This window comes from Dendrobates tinctorius, unplaced genomic scaffold (genome assembly GCF_039654945.1).
Source record: "Dendrobates tinctorius isolate UK_male_01 unplaced genomic scaffold, ASM3965494v1 ptg000231l, whole genome shotgun sequence".
Taxonomy (NCBI): domain Eukaryota; kingdom Metazoa; phylum Chordata; class Amphibia; order Anura; family Dendrobatidae; genus Dendrobates; species Dendrobates tinctorius.
The window spans coordinates 18904492-18924096 of record NW_027361898.1 but is presented as its reverse complement, the minus strand read 5'-3'; the positions used below and the strand labels follow the sequence as shown (position 1 = coordinate 18924096).

The following is a 19605-nucleotide window of genomic DNA, read 5'->3' as shown; positions in this document are numbered from 1 at the left end:
TTTCAAGATGGGTGGTGACCATTTTGAAGTCAGCCATTTTGGATCCAACTTTGGAAAAAATTATGTGAAGAGGGTCATGTGACATCAAACTTATTGAGAACTAGCTGAAGAGCCCGACGCTGCCTGGGCATAGTAACTAACTGTGGTTAGTTATAACAAATTATAATTATCCTCCATCTCATAGTCCCGTGCCCATATACCCATCATACATATCCACGATCCCATAGGCCGTTCCCATATACCCATCATACATATCCTCCATCCCATAGTCGAGTGCCCATATACCCATCGTACATATTTGCCATCCCATAGTCGAGTGCCCATATACCCATCACACATCCTTCATCCCATAGTCCCATACCCATAATACATATCTGCCATCCCATAGTCCCGTGCCCATATACCCGTCATTAGAGTTGAGCGACTTTGGTCGGATCGGGTTTCGTGAAACCCGAATGAAACAAAATAAGTTTCAGATGAAACTCGTCCGACTAGAGCAAAAAAAGTCGGAGTTTCGTCCAACTTTTATTTCCCATTGACTTGCATTGGGGTCGGGTTTCGGACGAAACTCCGACTTTGTTTTGCTCTAGTCGGACGAGTTTCATCTGAAACTTATTTTGTTTCATTCGGGTTTCACGAAACCCGATTCGACCAAAGTCGCTCAACTCTACCCGTCATACATATCCTCCATCCCATAGTCCCGTGCCCATATACCCATCACACATCCGCCATCCCATAGTCAACCATTATGACATCATAATGAGGGGCGGGGCTTGACACTTTTTCCCCCATTATGTAGATAGGGGCAAAATGATTTGGTGAATTGGAACGCGCGGGGTTAAAATTTCGCCTCACAACATAGCCTAGGACACTCTCGGGGTCCAGACGTGTGACTGTGCCAAATTTTTTGGCTGTAGCTGCGACGGTGCGGATGCCAATCCCGGACATACACACCCACATACATACATACCCACATTGAGCTTTATATATTAGATTTCACAAGAAAAACAATGGTGCGCTTGGTTTTAACTTAACTTTATTCTTTCACGAGTTATTTACAAGTTTATGACCACTTATAAAACGTGTTCAAAGTGCTGCCCATTGTGTTGGATTATCAATGCAAGCCCCTTCTCCCACTCTTGACACACTGATAGCAACACCACAGGAGAAATGCTAGACTAAGGCGGTCAGACTCCTTGTAGGACTGCTCGGACCTGACACCCATAATGTGGTGGTGCACCATCTTACAGAAAAAACTCATGGAACGTGCCATCTTCAGTCTATAAAGAAGGAAACGCATCATAATATAGCAATTTCAAATATCCAGTGGCATTGAGGTTGTCATTGATGAAGAATGGCCCCACTATCTTTGTACCCCATATACCACACCATACCATCAATTATGGGTGTCAGGTCAGAGCATTCCTACATGAACAGTTTCCTGGAAAGTTTAAGGGCCACCAAGGTCTCCCGATCTGACCCCCTTAGACTTTTATCATTGAGGTCATCTGAAGGCAATTGTCTATGCTGTGAAGGTAAAAGATGTACAGCATCTGAAACAACGGATACTGGAAGCCTCTGCTAGCATTTCTTCTGTGGTGTTGCTATCAGTGTGTCAAGAGTGGGAGAAGAGGGTTGCATTGACAATCCAACACATTGGGAAACACTTTGAACACATTTTTGAAGTGGTCATAAACTTGTAAACTACTCATGAAAGAATAACGTTATGTTAAAACCAAGCACCCCATTGTCTTATTGTGAAATTCTCACCCTGTAGTTCACAGAAACAGGCTGTAGCAACATTGAGGACATACTGCAGAGCTCAGCTGTCTTGATCTGAATCAAGCTCTGATGCAGTGATGTACCACCAATGGTGCAGGCCACACGGCTTCTAGGTAGCCCGTAAGCCGGCACCGCCCCACCATCATCTCACTTTCAACTGTATCAGGGATACTATTGAAGAGAAATAGTGCATTATCCAGTGTAAGTTTTTGTGGTTTTTAATCCTGAGGAAGGAGTTCTGTGAAACTTCGAAATGCGTCGAATAAAGACCACTGTAGTAATAATTGTTCATAGTGATTTGCAGCGCGGATTGTCTGACCACTTTTTTCTGTCCTGCATTTTCAACTGTATCGGCATATTGGATCCCTCTGCGCTGAGGTATGCAGTGCTTCAGAACAATTGCTGCAGAGACTGGGACAGCAAAGGAATGAGGAAGGGCAAGTTTTTTTTGTTTTGTTTTTTTTTAAATCAGTGAGTACATTGTGGTGGCCATAATATTGCATGGATTACGACAGAGTGCATTATAGTATGTGGAGTACTATGGGGGGTGCATAGTACTATATGGGAGAATATGGGGTTCAGTATACTATATGGAGGATGATGGGGCCCATTAAACTTTATGGAGGGCTATATGGGTGTTATTATATTTGGAGGACTATGTTGCAGCCATTATAATATTTGGAGGGCTATGTGGGAGCCTTTATACTTTATGGAGGGCCATGTGGGAGCCACTCAAGAAGTTGAGTAGGAAGTAGATTTCTTTAATAAGACACACTAAAATGTTATTGCCTGCACTATTGATTTATGCAAAGTTTGTTGAAAGAAGAGTTCCTTTTTAAACATAATGGTATATGACCAAATTTACATGCCCATGAAATATAGATCGTAATACCTGTAACAGCAGCCATGTCTCCTGACACGAGCGAACTACCTTCTATATGCTTATGAGGCAGTTAGTTCAGGTCAACAGAATCGGTGGACTGGCTGGGTGTTCCACAGATATGTAAAACTGCCATAACCACAAGTCAATTTAGAGATCAGTCTGTCCAGTTAGGTAGCATAAGGATTAAGAATGACAAACACCCATGCAAATGAAAGTGAAAAGAGGTGCACTGGGGGGCCAACAGCAAGACAACCCTCAAAAGATGGAATGGTTTTGCAGGTGGTGGCCACAATTACTCATCCTTCATGACTGATTATTCTTCAGTTTTGCTGCTGTCCTTGTCACTATTGCTAGCATGTGGCAGTCCATTGAGGTTTCACAGATACTGCATCCCCTCCAGGAAAACACATCAATACTTGCCATCAGAAAAAAAGGTCTCAAGAAAATGTAGAAAAGAGTTACACTGGCAGAGACCTACAAAAGGACCTCAATGGGGGTACTGGTTTGAATATTTCTCAACATACTGTCAGAAGCTGACTGCATGAATGCAAAAGCGGCATAAGGTCCTGACATCCTGTAGCTGCATCTCACAGCCAAGCACTGTGCAGCGCCATTGGCATTTGCCAGAAAACCCCAGCTTTAGCAGGTGTACCATTGGCACCCCATTTTTTTTTTTTTTACAGATAACAGCAGATAGTCGCTGAACACGCGTGAAAGTCTGAAGACAACATGGGAATGATATGCTGCATTCAACATCATAAGCCATTAGGAAGCACCAGAGACCATCAAGGTGCTCACTGGTGCCCTGATCTACCTCTGGGATAAGATCCCCCCAGTATACTGTCTACCCCTCTCATAAGGCGCTCGAGCAGAACTTGTTAGGAGCAAATAAGGCACTTAGGGGCCATACACACATTAGTCCATGAAAATGATGGCATATTTACTTGATAATTTTGGTTTTCATTGACAGCTGATACCTGATTACACTATTCATACCTGCTGTTTCAATTAACGATGAGCAAACACAGTATTTGCTGTACTCTGGTACGGCATCTGCTTCTGTACTCCGTAGCAGGTGGATCAGGGCAGCGAGAACTTTCCTGCTTAATATTTGAGCGCTGACATCCTGGGCGCCTCTTTCAATTACTAGACCACTGTGATAGGATTTTTTTTGTTCATTGAGTACCGCACAATAACAAATCCCCTAACCATAGGTGAGAGGTGCCAGTCAATAGATAGGTAGACCTCTAAAATAAACCATGAAAATCAAAAAATATACATAAATCAAGGTGCCCAAAAGACCAGTGCAATTATTAAATATGGTTGTCTCATCCTTTTTGACATTTGAAAGAGCAGTCCATGAATTCAGGAGAGGACAATGACGAAGCTGGTAATAGTAAACTCCTTGACGTGCCCCATGTGAGGTCTCTCGCCTGACAAGGAAAGTACCCAAGTATGGTCCTGTCCCACTAGTTATGTCCCTAATTTTCCCTTTCAATGCGTTTCATCTCCCAGTACCGGGGGACTCCACAGAGGAGTAAGAAAGTAATGATGGGAGCAATAACAGGAGTCCTATAACAATAGGATACTCTAAGTGGGGACAAACGAGTAGGGGCCTGTGGTGGCCGGATGCCCTATAAACTGGCAGAGTGCTGCACGGCAAAAGACCTCCATGTCAACTTCTATTGAAGTCTAAACACCACGTCACCATGTCTATCACCACTGAGCTCTAACAAGGCGTTGTCGTCTTATCTGTCATTCCCAATAACCTTTCAACTGCAGATAAGCTCCTCAGTATAATGACATCTTCCTCCTTCCCGATATATCCTTGTCATTGTGTGTGTGATCCAGGACAATATCAGGGTATGTACACATGACCTATTTTAAGTTGAAGGTGAAACCACAGAGTTTCCAAGAGGAAGTAATGACAATTTTTGTTGTGTCCCGAAACGTCTTTTTTAGCAGTTTCCTGAGCACTTGTTAGTTTTGGATTGGCAGTGTTTTTTTAATTTTTTTTTTTTAGCAATTTTCCAGTGTTTTTCGACCGTTCTTAATAGCGTTTTTCAGTTTTTTTCTCCATTCAGTAATGGAGCTAAACCGGTGGAAAAACGCTCAAAGAGCAAAAAAAATAAATAAAATTGCACAATTTTCTGAGACCCGTAGCGTCTCCATTTTTCGTGATCTGGGGTCGGGTGAGGGCTTATTTTTTCCGTGCTGGGCTGACATTTTTAATTATACCACTTTTGTGCAAATACATTCTTTTGATCGCCCTTTATTGCATTTTAATGCAATGTTGCGGCGACCAAAATAAACAATTCTGGCGTTTTGAATTTTTTTTCTCGCTACGCCATTTAGCGATCGGGTTAATGCTTGTTTTTATTGATAGATCGGGTGATTCTGAATGCAGCGATACCAAATATGTGTATGTGGGTTTTATTTTGATTGGGGCGAAAGGGGGGTGATTTGAACTTTGTTTTTTTTATTTTTAAACTTTTTTTTTTTTTTTTTTTAACTTTTGGCATGCACAACCTGATCGGCTCTGCTACGTATGGGCGATGAGCAGATCACCCATATGTAGTAGATTTACTGCTGTGCTTTGAGCGCCGACCATCTGCCTGGAACAACCATAGGTCTCTATGAGACCTGTGGTTGTCCAGGCAACGCGTCGCCAACCCCCAATCACGTGACGGGGGTTGGCGATGAGCTCATTTCCGGCCCGGCGGCCGGAAGTGCTATTTAAATGCCCGTTGTCAGCGGGATTTAAATAGTTAATAGGCACGGGCGGACAGCGATTCCGCTCGCGCCTATTGTGGGCACATGTCAGCTGTTATGAACAGCTGACATGTTGCGGCTTTGAGGTGGGCGCACCACAGGAGCCCAGCTCAAAGCAGGGGATCCTTACCGACGACGTACTATTCTGTCATAGATAAGGAAGGGGTTAAATGTATTAAAGACTGTTACGCAGCAAATGTACAGTAGCTATGTAGACAACTGCTGGTGGTTCTGGGGGCATGGGGGACCTGTCTGGTTCCCTTTACTAAATAACATTTCCCTCATGTCTACTTCACATCAGCATAACTTGAATTTTTTTGTTAGGAAGTCAGAAGGGTTAAAATTTAATTAGCAGTTTCATCTTTCCAACAAAATTCACAAAACCAAATTTTTTTTTTCAGTGGCCACCTCCCATTTGAAGTGACTTTGAGGGGCCTATGTGACAGAAAGTACCCAAAAGTGACACCCTTTTTAAAAATAAACCCCTCAAAGTGCTCCAAACAACATTCAAGTAGTATATTAACCTTTTACATACCTCAACAAACTTACAGCAATGTGGAAGGGGAAAATAAAAATTTTATCTTTTTCCCCACACAGTGCCATGCGAAAGTGCACGCCCCCTGCTAACCACGCCCCTCGCTCGCCACGCTACTACACGGGGGCGCCATCGGCCGAGGCTGCCTGCCGTTTACTGTGGCACACTATCCAGGGTTTTTTTTTCTTCATGCAAACGGGAGCACGCTCCCTGCAGTCTTATCAGCCTTCACACTTTTATCCACTGGCTTCTATGGAGGAACGGAGCAATATCAACACAGAGCACAAACACCAGTGAGTACCCTGATTTGCATTTTTAACTTAATACTTTGTTGCGCCACCTTTTGCTGCGATTACAGCTGCAAGTCGCTTGTAGTATGTCTCTATCAGTTTTGTACATCGAGAGACTGAAATTCTTGCCCATTCTTCTTTGGCAAACAGCTTGAGCTCAGTGAGGTTTGATGGAGATAGTTTGTGAACAGCAGTTTTCAGCTCTTTCCACAGATTCTCGATTGGATTCAGGTCTGGACTTTGACTTGGCCATTCTAACACCTGGATACATTTGTGAACCATTCCATTGTAGATTTAGCTTTATGTTTGGGATCATTGTCTTGTTGGAAGACAAATCTCCGTCCCAGTCTCAGGTCTTTTGCAGACTCCAACAGGTTTTCTTCAAGAATGGTCCTGTATTTGGCTCCATCCATCTTCCCTGTCCCTGCTGAAGAAAAGCAGGCCCAAACCATGGCTGCATCTGATTAGTCTTCTCCTTGTTTGAGATGAAAGTTTAGAGGGACGGCTGGGTCTTGGTAGATTTGCAGTGGTATGATACTCCTTCCAGCTCAATATGATCACTTGCACAGGTGCTCCTTGGGATGTTTAACGTTTTGGAAATCAATTTGTATCCAAATCCAGCTTTAAACTTCTCCCCAACAGTATCACTGACCTGCCTGTTGTGTTCCTTGGTCTTCATGATGCTCTCTGTGCTTCAAACAGAACCCTGAGACTATCACAGAGCAGGTGCATTTAAATGGAGACTTGACTACACACAGGTGGATTATATTTATCATCATTAGTCATTTAGGACAACATTGGATCATTCAGAGATCCACAATGAACTTCTGGAGTGAGATTGCTGCACTGAAAGTAAAGGGGCCGAATAATATTGCACGCCTCACTTTTCAGTTTTTGAATTTCCACAAATATTTAAAATAACCAATAAATTTCGTTCAACTTCACAATTGTGCCCCACTTGTTGATTCTTAAAAATACCAAATGTAAATTTTTGGTTATGTTTGAAGCATGATATGTGGGAAAAGGTTGAAAAGTTCCAGGGGGCCGAATACTTTCGTAAGGCACTGTATTGCATTTTCAAATGGGCAACAGGAGAATATGGAAAGCAAAATTTGGTGAACAATTTCTCGAATACAAAGTTACCCCATATGTGGGGGGAAACAACTTTCGGCACACGGCAGGTGTTGGTCAATGGACGGCGCAACTCACACAATGGGATGGAAAAGGTGAAAGGAAGGCCCTAGCGATAGGAAATAAGGGATGGTCACCACCTGCTCTCAGCCTGAGCCTGTCCCTGCACTGCCTTAACACCCTCTGCAGGTCCTTCCCCCTGCCAAAAACCTAATCCCTAATGTCACCTGTCTCTGCCCTGGCTAATGCACTGGCCAGCAAGGAGCACTAGCCTTGCCACTGCATTACACACAGGGGAAAGTGACAAACACTCTACAGAAAGGACCTGTATAACCAACAGTCAGCTGATGCATCAGGCGACTCTATAAAGGATGGTGGGAGTGGTCACCACCTACATCAGTGACCTAGCAGCACTGCAGTAACACCATGTTGCCAGCGGGGAAAAAAATGACATTAACCCCCACTGGCTTGAAAGGAAAAACGTTTAAACTGAGTGGAACCAGAGCAGCCACAAATCCAAAAATGGTTTGTGACAGCAGGGCTAGGAATGGAAGAAGCAACATTTGACATTTGGAGCACAAAAATGACGAATAGATAACGGACACCATGTCGCATTTGCATAGCCCCTGATGTGTGCAAACCTTGCACAATTGACGCCATTTTGGAAACTATACCCCCCCTCAAGGAACTTCTCTAGAGGTGTGGTAAGCACCTTGAACCCACAGATGCTTCACAAAAGTTTATAAGATTGAGCAGTGAAAATAAAAAAATACATTTTTCTTACAAAAAAGTTGTTTTATCCCCAAATTTTTCCTTTTCACCCCAAATTCTGTTGTGTGATTTCTCCTGAGCATGCAGATACCTCATATGTGGTGGAAAATTATTGTTAGGGCACATGGCAAGGCTCAGATGGGAAGGAGCGCCAATTGAAATCAGGAGCCCAATTTTGGCTGGTAGATTGAGGATGCCATGTCACATTTGAAGAGCCCCTGACATGTCAAAACAGCAGAAACCCCCACAACTGACCATAATTTAGAAACTTCATCTCTCGAATTCATCTAGGCATGTAGTGAGCATTTTTAACCCTGAGGCGAATCACAAAATTGTATAACATTAGTCAATGGGAAATAAACATTTCCACTAAAATATTGCTTTGGCCGCAAGTTTTCAATGTTTAAAAGGGATAATAGGAGAAAATGGACCATACATTTTGTTAAGCAATATCGCCAGAGTACACCAATACCCCATGTGGTCAAAAACTACTTCTGAGGCACATTGCAAAGCTCAGCTCAGAAAAGTAGGAGCTTCATACTGGAGTTGAGATTTTGCTGGAATGGTTTGAGGGTGCCATGTCACATTGGCAGAGCCTCATCTAGGGGTGCAGACAGCATGTTGACACCACATGCCCCTCACAGAGTTGTATACCATTGGACGGTGATGACTAATTTTTACCACTAAAATGTTGTTTTAGCCCCAAGTTTTTTAATTTTTATAAAGGCGAATGGCAAAAATGGACTTCACTGTTGTGCATTTTCTGCTCCAATACCTTAGATGTAAATCGGAAAATACTTTTGAGCCACAGTGCTAAGCTCAGAAGGGAAGAAGCGTCATTTATAGTGCAGATTACGCTGTTATGGTATGCAGATGCCATAACCCATTGAAAGAGCCCCTGAGGTACCAGAAAAGCAGAACCCCTAATAAGTGACCCCACTTTACAAACTACACCTCTCAATGAATTAATCTAAGGGTGAAATGATCATATTCACATGGAAAAATTAGTAAAAACTGCACCAAAATATGTTAGAATTTCTGCTGAACATGGCAATACCCCATATCTGGCTAAACAGTACTGCTTAGCCACAGCAAGATTCTGGAGTGAAAAAGCGCTATTTGACTCTTGCAGAACTTAAAGTACAATGGTTTGCAGCAGGGCTGTGGAGTCAGTAAGCTAAACCTCCAACTCCAAAGCGCTGCCTCACTACTGAAGCATGTACATAAAGTGCAGCACAGACTCATCTCGGATCCGACCCCACAGCACTGGTCACTACTGAGCATGTACATAAAGTGCAGCACAGATTGATCTCATCTACAACCCCACAGCACTGGTCACTACTGAGCATGTACATAAAGTGCAGCACAGATTCATCTCATCTACGACCCCACAGCACTGGTCACTACTGAGCATGTACATAAAGTGCAGCACAGATTCATCTCATCTACAACCCCACAGCACTGGTCACTACTGAGCATGTACATAAAGGGCAGCACAGATTCATCTCATCTACAACCCCACAGCACTGGTCACTACTGAGCATGTACATAAAGTGCAGCACAGATTCATCTCCTCTACGACCCACAGCACTGGTCACCACTGAGCATGTACATAAAGTGCAGAACAGAAGATTCATCTCATCTACGACCCCACAGCACTGGTCACTACTGAGCATGTATAGTTAGGTCCATATATATTTGGACAGAGACAACATTTTTCTAATTTTGGTTCTAGACATTACCACAATGAATTTTAAAGAAAACAATTCAGATGCAGTTGAAGTTCAGACTTTCATTTGAGGGTATCCACATTAAAATTGGATGAAGGTTTTAGGAGTTTCAGCTCCTTAACATGTGCCACCCTGTTTTTAAAGGGACCAAAAGTAATTGGACAGATTAAATAACTGTAAATAAAATGTTCATTTCTAGTACTTGGTTGAAAACCCTTTGTTGGCAATGACTGCCTGAAGTCTTGAACTCATGATCACCAGACGCTGTGTTTCCTCCTTTTTGATGCTCTGCCAGACCTTCACTGCGGTGGTTTTCAGTTGCTGTTTGTTTGTGGGCCTGTCTGAAGTTTAGTCTTTAACAAGTGAAATGCATGCTCAATTGGGTTGAAATCAGGTGACTGACTTGGCCATTCAAGAATATTCCACTTCTTTGCTTTAATAAACTCCTGGGTTGCTTTGGCTTTATGTTTTGTGTCATTGTCCATCTGTAGTATGAAACGACGACCAGTTTGGCTGCATTTGGCTGGATCTGAGCACACACAGTATGGCTCTGAATACCTCAGAATTCATTCGGCTGCTTCTGTCCTGTCACAACATCAATAAACACTAGTGGCCCAGTGCCACTGGCAGCCATGCATGCCAAAGCCATCACACTGCCTCCGCCGTATTTTACAGATGTGGTATGCTTTGGATCATGAGCTTTACCACGCCTTCGCCATATTTTTCTCTTTCCATCATTCTGGTAGAGGTTGATCTTGGTTTCATCTGTCCAAAGAATGTTCTTCCAGAACTGTGCTGGCTTTTTTGATTTTTTTTTAGCAAAGTCCAGTCTAGCCTTTTGATTCTTGATGCTTATGAGTGGCTTGCACCGTGTGGTGAACCCTCTGTATTTACTTTCATGCAGTCTGTTTATGGTAGATTTGGATATTGATACGCCTACCTCCTGGAGAGTGTTGTTCACTTGGTTGGCTGTTGTGAACGGGTTTCTCTTCACCATGTAGATTATTCTGCGATCATCCACCACTGTTGTCTTCCGTGGGCGCCCAGGTCTTTTTGCATTGATGAGTTCACCAGTGCTTTCTTTCTTTCTCAGGATGTACCAAACTGTAGATTTTGCCACTCCTAATGTTGTAGCAATTTCTCGAATTCGTTTTTTCTGTTTTTGCAGCTTAAGGATGGCTTGTTTCACCTGCATGGAGAGCTCCTTTGACCGCATGTTTCATTCACAGCAAAACCTTCCAAATGCAAGCACCACACCTCAAATCAACTCCAGGCCTTTTATCTGCTTAATTGAGAGTGACATAACGAAGGGATTGCCCACACCTGTCCACGAAATAGCTTTGGAGTCAATTGTCCAATTACTTTTGGTCCCTTTAAAAACAGGGTGGCACATGTTAATGAGCTGAAACTCCTAAACCCTTCATCCAATTTTAATGTGGATACCCTCTAATGAAAGCTGAAAGTCTGAACTTCAACTGCATCTGAATTGTTTTGTTTAAAATTCATTGTGGTAATGTCTAGAACCAAAATTAGAAAAATGTTGTCTGTCCAAATATATATGGACCTAACTGTATATAAAGTGCAGCACAGATTCATCTCATCTATGACCCCACAGCACTGGTCACTACTGACATGTATTTTAAAGTGCAGCACAGATTCATCTCATCTAGGACTCCCCAGCGCTGCCTCATTACTGAGCATGTAGAGTTGTGGCCAAAAGTATTGACACCCCTGCAATTCTGTGAGATAATACTCAGTTTCTTCCTGAAAATGATTGCAATCACAAATTCCTTGGTATTATCTTCATTTAATTTGTCTTAGGCCGGTTTCACACTAGCGCATTTTCAACGCGCGCACGGCCGGGGGTAGCTCCGCCCCCGATCCGGCTCTCTGCCCGGCGTGCCCGCCCCTTCCTTGTAGCGCCGCCTCCTAGCGGACAGCGGCGCCTGCGATTGGCGCACCCTATCTTTAGCATAGGGTGCGCCGATCGTGCGCAGGCCGTGCGCTAGTTGCGCTTTGACCTGCGCTGCGCACTTTTGACGGTGCGCCGTGCGCGCCAAAATCAAACTTTTCGGATTTTGGCGCGCACGGCACACCGTCAAAAGTGCGCAGCGCAGGTCAAAGCGCAACTAGCGCACGGCCTGCGCACGATCGGCGCACCCTATGCTAAAGATAGGGTGCGCCGATCGCAGGCGCCGCTGTCCGCTAGGAGGCGGCGCTACAAGGAAGGGGCGGGCACGCCGGGCAGAGAGCCGGATCGGGGGCGGAGCTACCCCCGGCCGTGCGCGCGTTGAAAATGCGCTAGTGTGAAACCGGCCTAATATGGAAAAAAAAAAAAAAAAAAAACACAAAAAAGAATGAAGCAAAACATTGATCATTCCACACAAAACTCCAAAAATGGGCCAGACAAAAGTATTGGTACCCTCAGCCTAATACTTGGTTGCACAACCTTTAGCCAAAATAACTGCGACCAACCTCTTCCGGTAACCATCAATAAGTTTCTTACAATGCTCTGCTGGAATTTTAGACCATTCTTCTTTGGCAAACTGCTCCAGGTCCCTGATATTTGAAGGGTGCCTTCTCCAAACTTCCATTTTTAAATCTCTCCACAGGTGTTCTATGGGATTCAGGTCTGGACTCCTTGCTGGCCACCTTAGAAGTCTCCAGTGCTTTCTCTCAAACCATTTTCTAGTGCTTTTTGAAGTGTGTTTTGGGTCATTGTCCTGCTGGAAGACCCATGACCTATGATGGAGACCCAGCTTTCTCACACTGGGCCCTACATTATGCTGCAAAATTTGTTGGTAGTCTTCAGACTTCATATGCCATGCACACGGTCAAGCAGTCCAGTGCCAGAGGCAGCAAAGCAACCCCAAAACATCAGGGAACCTCCGTCATGTTTGACTGTAGGGACCGTTTTTGTTTTTTCTTTGAATACTTTTTTTCTTCTGTAAACTCTATGTTGATGCCTTTGCCCAAAAAGCTCTACTTTTGTCTCATCTGACCAGAGAACATTCTTCCAAAACGTTTTAGGCTTTTTCAGGTAAGTTTTGGCAAACTCCAGCCTGGCTTTTTTATGTCTCGGGGTAAGAAGTGGGGTCTTCCTGGGTCTCCTACCATACAGTCTCTTTTCATTCAGACGCCGACGGATAGTACGGGTTGACACTGCTGTACCCTCGGACTGCAGGGCAGCTTGAACTTGTTTGGATGTTAGTCGAGGTTCTTTATCCAACATCCGCACAATCTTGCGTTGAAATCTCTTGTCAATTTTTCTTTTCCGTCCACATCTAGGGAGGTTAGCCACAGTGCCATGGGCTTTAAACTTCTTGATGACACTGCGCACGGTAGACACAGGAACATTCAGGTCTTTGGAGATGGACTTGTCGCCTTGAGATTGCTTATGCTTCCTCACAATTTGGTTTCTCAAGTCCTCAGACAGTTCTATGGTCTTCTTTCTTTTCTCCATGCTCAATGTGGTACACACAAGGACACAGGACAGAGGTTGAGTAAACTTTAATCCATGTCAACTGGCTGCAAGTGTGATTTAGTTATTGCCAACACCTGTTAGGTGCCACAGGTAAGTTACAGGTGCTGTTAATTACACAAATTAGAGAAGCATCACATGATTTTTCGAACAGTGCCAATACTTTTGTCCACTCTCTTATGTTTGGTGTGGAATTATATCCAATTTGGCTTTAGGACAAGTCTTTTTGTGTTTTTTAATTTAAGACAAATTAAATGAAGATAATAAAGAATTTGTGTTTGCAATCATTTTCAGGAAGAAACTGAGTATTATCTGACAGAGTTGCAGTGGTGTCAATACTTTTGGCCACAACTTTACATAAAGTGCAGCACAGATTCATCTCAACTAAGAGCAGAGGTCCTTAGATCAGGAATAAATCAGACATTTATATAGGACATTTCATAACTTTCCCAAAACACTTACAGCACATCCTGCATTGAACTACTAACCCAATTTGTTTAATATTTTAGGAGTCGAGTTGTTCCATTTTATACCAACTCCACCAAAATAGACATTGTCTCCACAGCCCTGGTTTGAAGAGCCCCTAAGTACAAGCAGAGCAGAATTCCCTCTCAAGTGACCCCATTTTGGAAATTACACCCCTCTGGGAATTTATCTACAAGTGTAGTGATGATTTTGACTACATGGCTGTTTTCTCAGAAACAAGCAGCAGTGGACATTCCTGAGGGAAAATTTCAAATCTGCCATTGTAGAGTTCATTGTAGCGCCCAGTTTGCTTGAACGTATTTCAGAGATTTACATAGAAACCCAGGTGTAAGCGCTCAGTGCAAGATAAATGTGAGCCGAACCTTACTGTCATCTTTGGGAGGCAGAATGAACAAATTAACAGCAGGTGAAGAATTGGTTCTAATTTTTTTACACCATTCCTCATGTGAGGCTCCGTCTGCATAACACACAGAGCTATTATAATGAACAAAATGACAGACTCCTTAGCAGAGTGCTACAGGCCACTGTCAATAAGCTAATGAGTGCATAGATGGTATGTATTGTATAACTCTGCCACAGAAATAAAAAGCCATTAACAAGTTTTGGAGTTAAATCTGTATCTGATATTAAAGCACAAGGAAAACGTGAGTTAATAGGTGTAGATTTTATTCAGTGACACAGCTGTGTTCATATAGTAGTTACTCAGTAATAGTCACACCTACTTGTATTACAGCTATGGAGAAGTAATATGGGGCAGATACGCAATAGTAGACATCCAAAAGAGTATTTAAGTGGAGAGAACGTTTTCACTATATAATTTATCCATTATCTGATTTTTCTTTTTTTTAAGCTTTTATTTTGTACAATCCAGATATCTGCAATAACAATACAACTGACAGATTGAAGGCTCTAACCCAGAGTGCTGGGAAAACCCTGTACACAAAGAAACAGCAAAGCGACACGACCAGGATGCAGCACAGGCAGTGCACAGAGGAGAAAACATAGAAAGGAGCCATCAGGGCATAGCCCGGGGTGCAAAGGATTGGTATGCTAGAGGGGAGGGAAGGGACACAAACAAGATACTGTATGTACAAGCTATGGGCCACACAAGCACTGATAGGAGAAAAATGGCGCCAGTGTGACCCAGAGCCACCTCTTACATCACATCTTCACATGCTCCTTGCCAGCCATGGGCAATGCTGACTTAAGAAATCGGAGCCATTAGTCATATAAAAAAGGCATTGTTAGGTGCAGCTTCAGTAGACCGGTATGAAGTCTCTTTTACTGCAAGTCTCTGTCTACAGTTGCTCCACAGCACTGGGGCACAAGCTCCCATTTGTTAGTAAGTACAAATTGGCACAATCTGCTGTTAAATGAAGCAACTGAAAGTCTATGAAGAATCAAAAAAAAAAAAAAAAAAAAATGGATTTATTCAGTCCGTAAAGTTTTCTGACACTTTGATATTACAGGTCTCGCTTTAATATTTATTAAGCTTAACAATGTTCTCCAGGAAATAGAGAAAATAAAAAAGTTACTCTTTTTTTGTCTAGGGAGGGCAATTACATGGTTTTAAAAATGGTCTACCATCACATTACAGAACACAAAATCTGTCCTAAACACCCAGCAGGACTGATTGTGTGAACAGAGCTCTCCTGTCTTCTCTGGTAATTCGCTATGAGGAGAGGCAGGAGGAATGTGTGTGCACAGCTAACACCTCAGCTGAAGCACATGCAGCTACATCAGAAATTGTGAGGAAAGGGGAGACTGAGAATGTGGAAGAGGTTTTCTTACAGTGTATACAAGCATCACTAACTGTGTCCGAAAACATCACCCACAGCTTGCGTCCTGTCGGTCCCTCTGCTCTCCTCCTGACTTAGCTGCCTGTGCTTCAGCAGAGATATAACGCACACAATTCCTTAGAGAAGAAAGGAAGGCTCTATTCACACGACCTGCCCCAGCCAAGTGTTTAGGATGGCTTTTATGTTCAGTGATGTGATGGCAATCATTTTGAAAAACCTTATAATTGCCTCCTAAGAAAGGGACGTATTGTGTGTCAGTTTAACATTTTTTTTTTAAAATATATTAATTTTCTCAATTTCCCAGAGAACCCTTTTAATAACTGATGTGTATGTAGTGTGCAAGAAAGACACCAAATAATACCGCTTTGAGGGTGAAGTCACTCTGGTCAAAGTGCCAACAGGAACAGATGTAGAATTAGTAAGCAGAATAAACTGTCGTCAACCAGAATATAAAAAGTATACATAAGAAAAAGAAACCTAGTATTTGTGAGGCGCGCCGGGCACTATAAGAACAAACGGCGACTGGCGAGGGGGTGGGGGATAGGCCATGGTGCACTGTTAGCCCCTTTTTCCTGTAAAGAAACCTCGGTTTTCTTTACCGAGCTTTTCATTAACTACGTGCACCCTGCTACTTGTATAATGTCTGCATCCTGGTTCAGCCACCGCAACAGACAAGAACATGTCAGCACAAAGTTCCATTTAAGTTTATCACATTGAGAGAGTTAAGTAGACACCAACTGGGTGCCCAAAAGTGCAAGAAATAAAAACTATACATAAATTTCTCATTCTCCAGTCTTACACGACGCCATGCAGTTTGAGTGAGATGTGGCGGGCTGTGGCGATTCTCCGGATACCCAACATCCCCTTAAAGATGATGAAACACACACTGCATCCACACACTGGGAATCTAAGAGATAAATAGACGCTTTGCTTTTTCTTTTAATGCATTTAGACAGCAGCGGACGCTCCGATGCAGACGGTGACATCTGACTGTTAGCAGGAGCAGCCGCTCTCAGTCACGGGTTGCTCAGGAGGCTTCTCCAGCTTGATGTCAATCACTACAGGACACAGGTTAAGGAATACTACTTGGTTTGAGGGGAATACAATTATGAAAAATGAGAAGTTACCGCTAATAAGAATTCACTATTAGCTTTTATTACACTCAATTAAATCCATGGCAACCAACTGAAATACAGTCACCACTACATCTGGCAAATAGATCATATCTAATCATGTGACAAGCATCAGCTATTAACCTCACATCAGGTAGCAGTGAAGCCACAGATTATTGCGCTGTTGGGCCTCGTGACCAGTGGACTTAGCTCTCTGCTGGGAAATCTGTATACTGCCCCTCTTATCAATGACATAGTAAACACTGCAAAGCAGCAGTGGATACAAAACATTATGTGTTGCTACTCACCAACACCTGGAACAAAACAAAGTCTTCACTTTGGTATTGGCCAAGTGGTTTTCATGGTTGAAAAATAAAAAAAAGAGGATCTCGCAATGCCATACTGGTAACATGCGATGTAACCTCAGCGGCAAGTTGTGTGAAATTATAAAGGGACCTAACCTATTAAAACAACAACTTTAATCAAATAACCTATAAAGACAAAAAAAATAAAAAAGGGAGGGGGGGGTGTCGACCGTCAGCACACAACATATAGCACAAAATGTGAAAACAAAAATCACATTAATCAATGTCAATGGTATACTGTATAGATATATCCTGATACACCCTATAATGAACCTATGCTGAACATCTGCCTACCTGTGGAGGTTTGCACTCTAGGGGGGGAATGTTGTGGCGCCCCTGCTCCTAGGCGACTTTCCCTAAAAGGGCCCTGACAAACCCTTTTCCATAATTTCTTACCGCAGCGAAAAAGGGAGATACTAACGCTAAGCAGAGTTCTTCCTATAGCACTAAAAGGACAATAAAACATATATCAGCACGACCCCAAACGTATTAGAACCAGTTCTAGAAATATTAAATATGAGACACTTCTAGAGTGCTAGTCAAGCACAAATATTTGTTACCAAAGGTTGATACAAACTTTTCTTTCCAGTTTCTTGGCAAATACAATGCCTACAAGTAGTATTCAACCCCCTGCAGATTTAGCAGGTTTACACATTCGGAATTAACTTGGCATTGTGACATTTGGACTGTAGATCAGCCTGGAAGTGTGAAATGCACTGCAGCAAAAAAGAATGTTATTTCTTTGTTTAATTTTTTTTTAAATTGTGAAAAGTTTATTCAGAGGGTCATTTATTATTCAACCCCTCAAACCACCAGAATTCTGTTTGGTTCCCCTAAAGTATTAAGAAGTATTTCAGGCACAAAGAACAATGAGCTTCACATGTTTGGATTAATTATCTCTTTTTCCAGCCTTTTCTGACTATTTAAGACCCTCCCCAAACTTGTGAACAGCACTCATACATGGTCAACATGGGAAAGACAAAGGAGCATTCCAAGGCCATCAGAGACAAGATCGTGGAGGGTCACAAGGCTGGCAAGGAGTACAAAACCCTTTCCAAGGAGTTGGGCCTACCTGTCTCCACTGTTGGGAGCATCATCCGGAAGTGGAAGGCTTATGGAACTACTGTTAGCCTTCCACGGCCTGGACAGCCTTTGAAAGTTTCCTCCCGTGCCGAGGCCAGGCTTGTCCGAAGAGTCAAGGCTAACCCAAGGACAACAAGGAAGGAGCTCTGGGAAGATCTCATGGCAGTGGGGACATTGGTTTCAGTCAATACTTTAAGTAACGTACTCCACCGCAATGGTCTCCGTTCCAGACGAGCCCGTAATGTACCTTTACTTTCAAAGCGTCATGTCAAGGCTCGTCTACAGTTTGCTCATGATCACTTGGAGGACTCTGAGACAGACTGGTTCAAGGTTCTCTGGTCTGATGAGACCAAGATCGAGATCTTTGGTGCCAACCACACACGTGACGTTTGGAGACTGGATGGCACTGCATACGACCCCAAGAATACCATCCCTACAGTCAAGCATGGTGGTGGCAGTATCATGCTGTGGGGCTGTTTCTCAGCCAAGGGGCCTGGCCATCTGGTCCGCATCCATGGGAAGATGGATAGCACGGCCTACCTGGAGATTTTGGCCAAGAACCTCCGCTCCTCCATCAAGGATCTTAAGATGGGTCGTCATTTCATCTTCCAACAAGACAACGACCCAAAGCACACAGCCAAGAAAACCAAGGCCTGGTTCAAGAGGGAAAAAATCAAGGTGTTGCAGTGGCCTAGTCAGTCTCCTGACCTTAACCCAATTGAAAACTTGTGGAAGGAGCTCAAGATTAAAGTCCACATGAGACACCCAAAGAACCTAGATAACTTGGAGAAGATCTGCATGGAGGAGTGGGCCAAGATAACTCCAGAGACCTGTGCCGGCCTGATCAGGTCTTATAAAAGACGATTATTAGCTGTAATTGCAAACAAGGGTTATTCCACAAAATATTAAACCTAGGGGTTGAATAATAATTGACCCACACTTTTATGTTTAAAATTTATTAAAATTTAACTGAGCAACATAACTTTTTGGTTTGTAAGATTTATGCATCTGTTAATAAATCCTGCTCTTGTGTGAAGTTTGAAGGCTCTAACTTATTTGCATCTTATCAAACCTGCTAAATCTGCAGGGGGTTGAATACTACTTGTAGGCACTGTAAGCCTCAAAGCCCCAATGGATTACAATGTTAATTTCAACCCCCCCCCCTTTTTTTTGGTGATTTGAATAAAGTTATTTTAATAGGTTGGATCCCTTTATGATTTCACACTAATTGAGACCTTACAACTTGATTTTCTGTGCTCAGCAGCAAGTTGACACCCAGAGCAATGATGTCACAGGCCACCATGATGACCACATGCAATGGTTAACAATTCCAACCTGTAAAAAAAAAACCAACTTTTTGACAGTTTAAGGGTATGTGCACACAG

At 43.0% G+C, this 19605-nt stretch overlaps 1 protein-coding gene across 3 annotated transcripts in view; it reads right to left on the bottom strand.

Annotated features, from left to right (window-relative positions):
• Positions 1 to 14510: 14510 nt before the first annotated feature.
• Positions 14511 to 19605, bottom strand: part of RAB41 (RAB41, member RAS oncogene family) — a 67570-nt gene continuing 62475 nt past the window's right edge. For 2 of the 3 annotated variants that reach the window (XM_073556121.1, XM_073556122.1), the window contains exon 8: positions 14511 to 16718. In XM_073556121.1, the coding sequence (XP_073412222.1) occupies positions 16654 to 16718 (65 nt within the window). In that variant the 3' untranslated portion in view covers positions 14511 to 16653. The remainder of the gene's footprint in view (positions 16719 to 19605) is intronic. The other variant, XR_012222629.1, reaches the window with a different exon arrangement.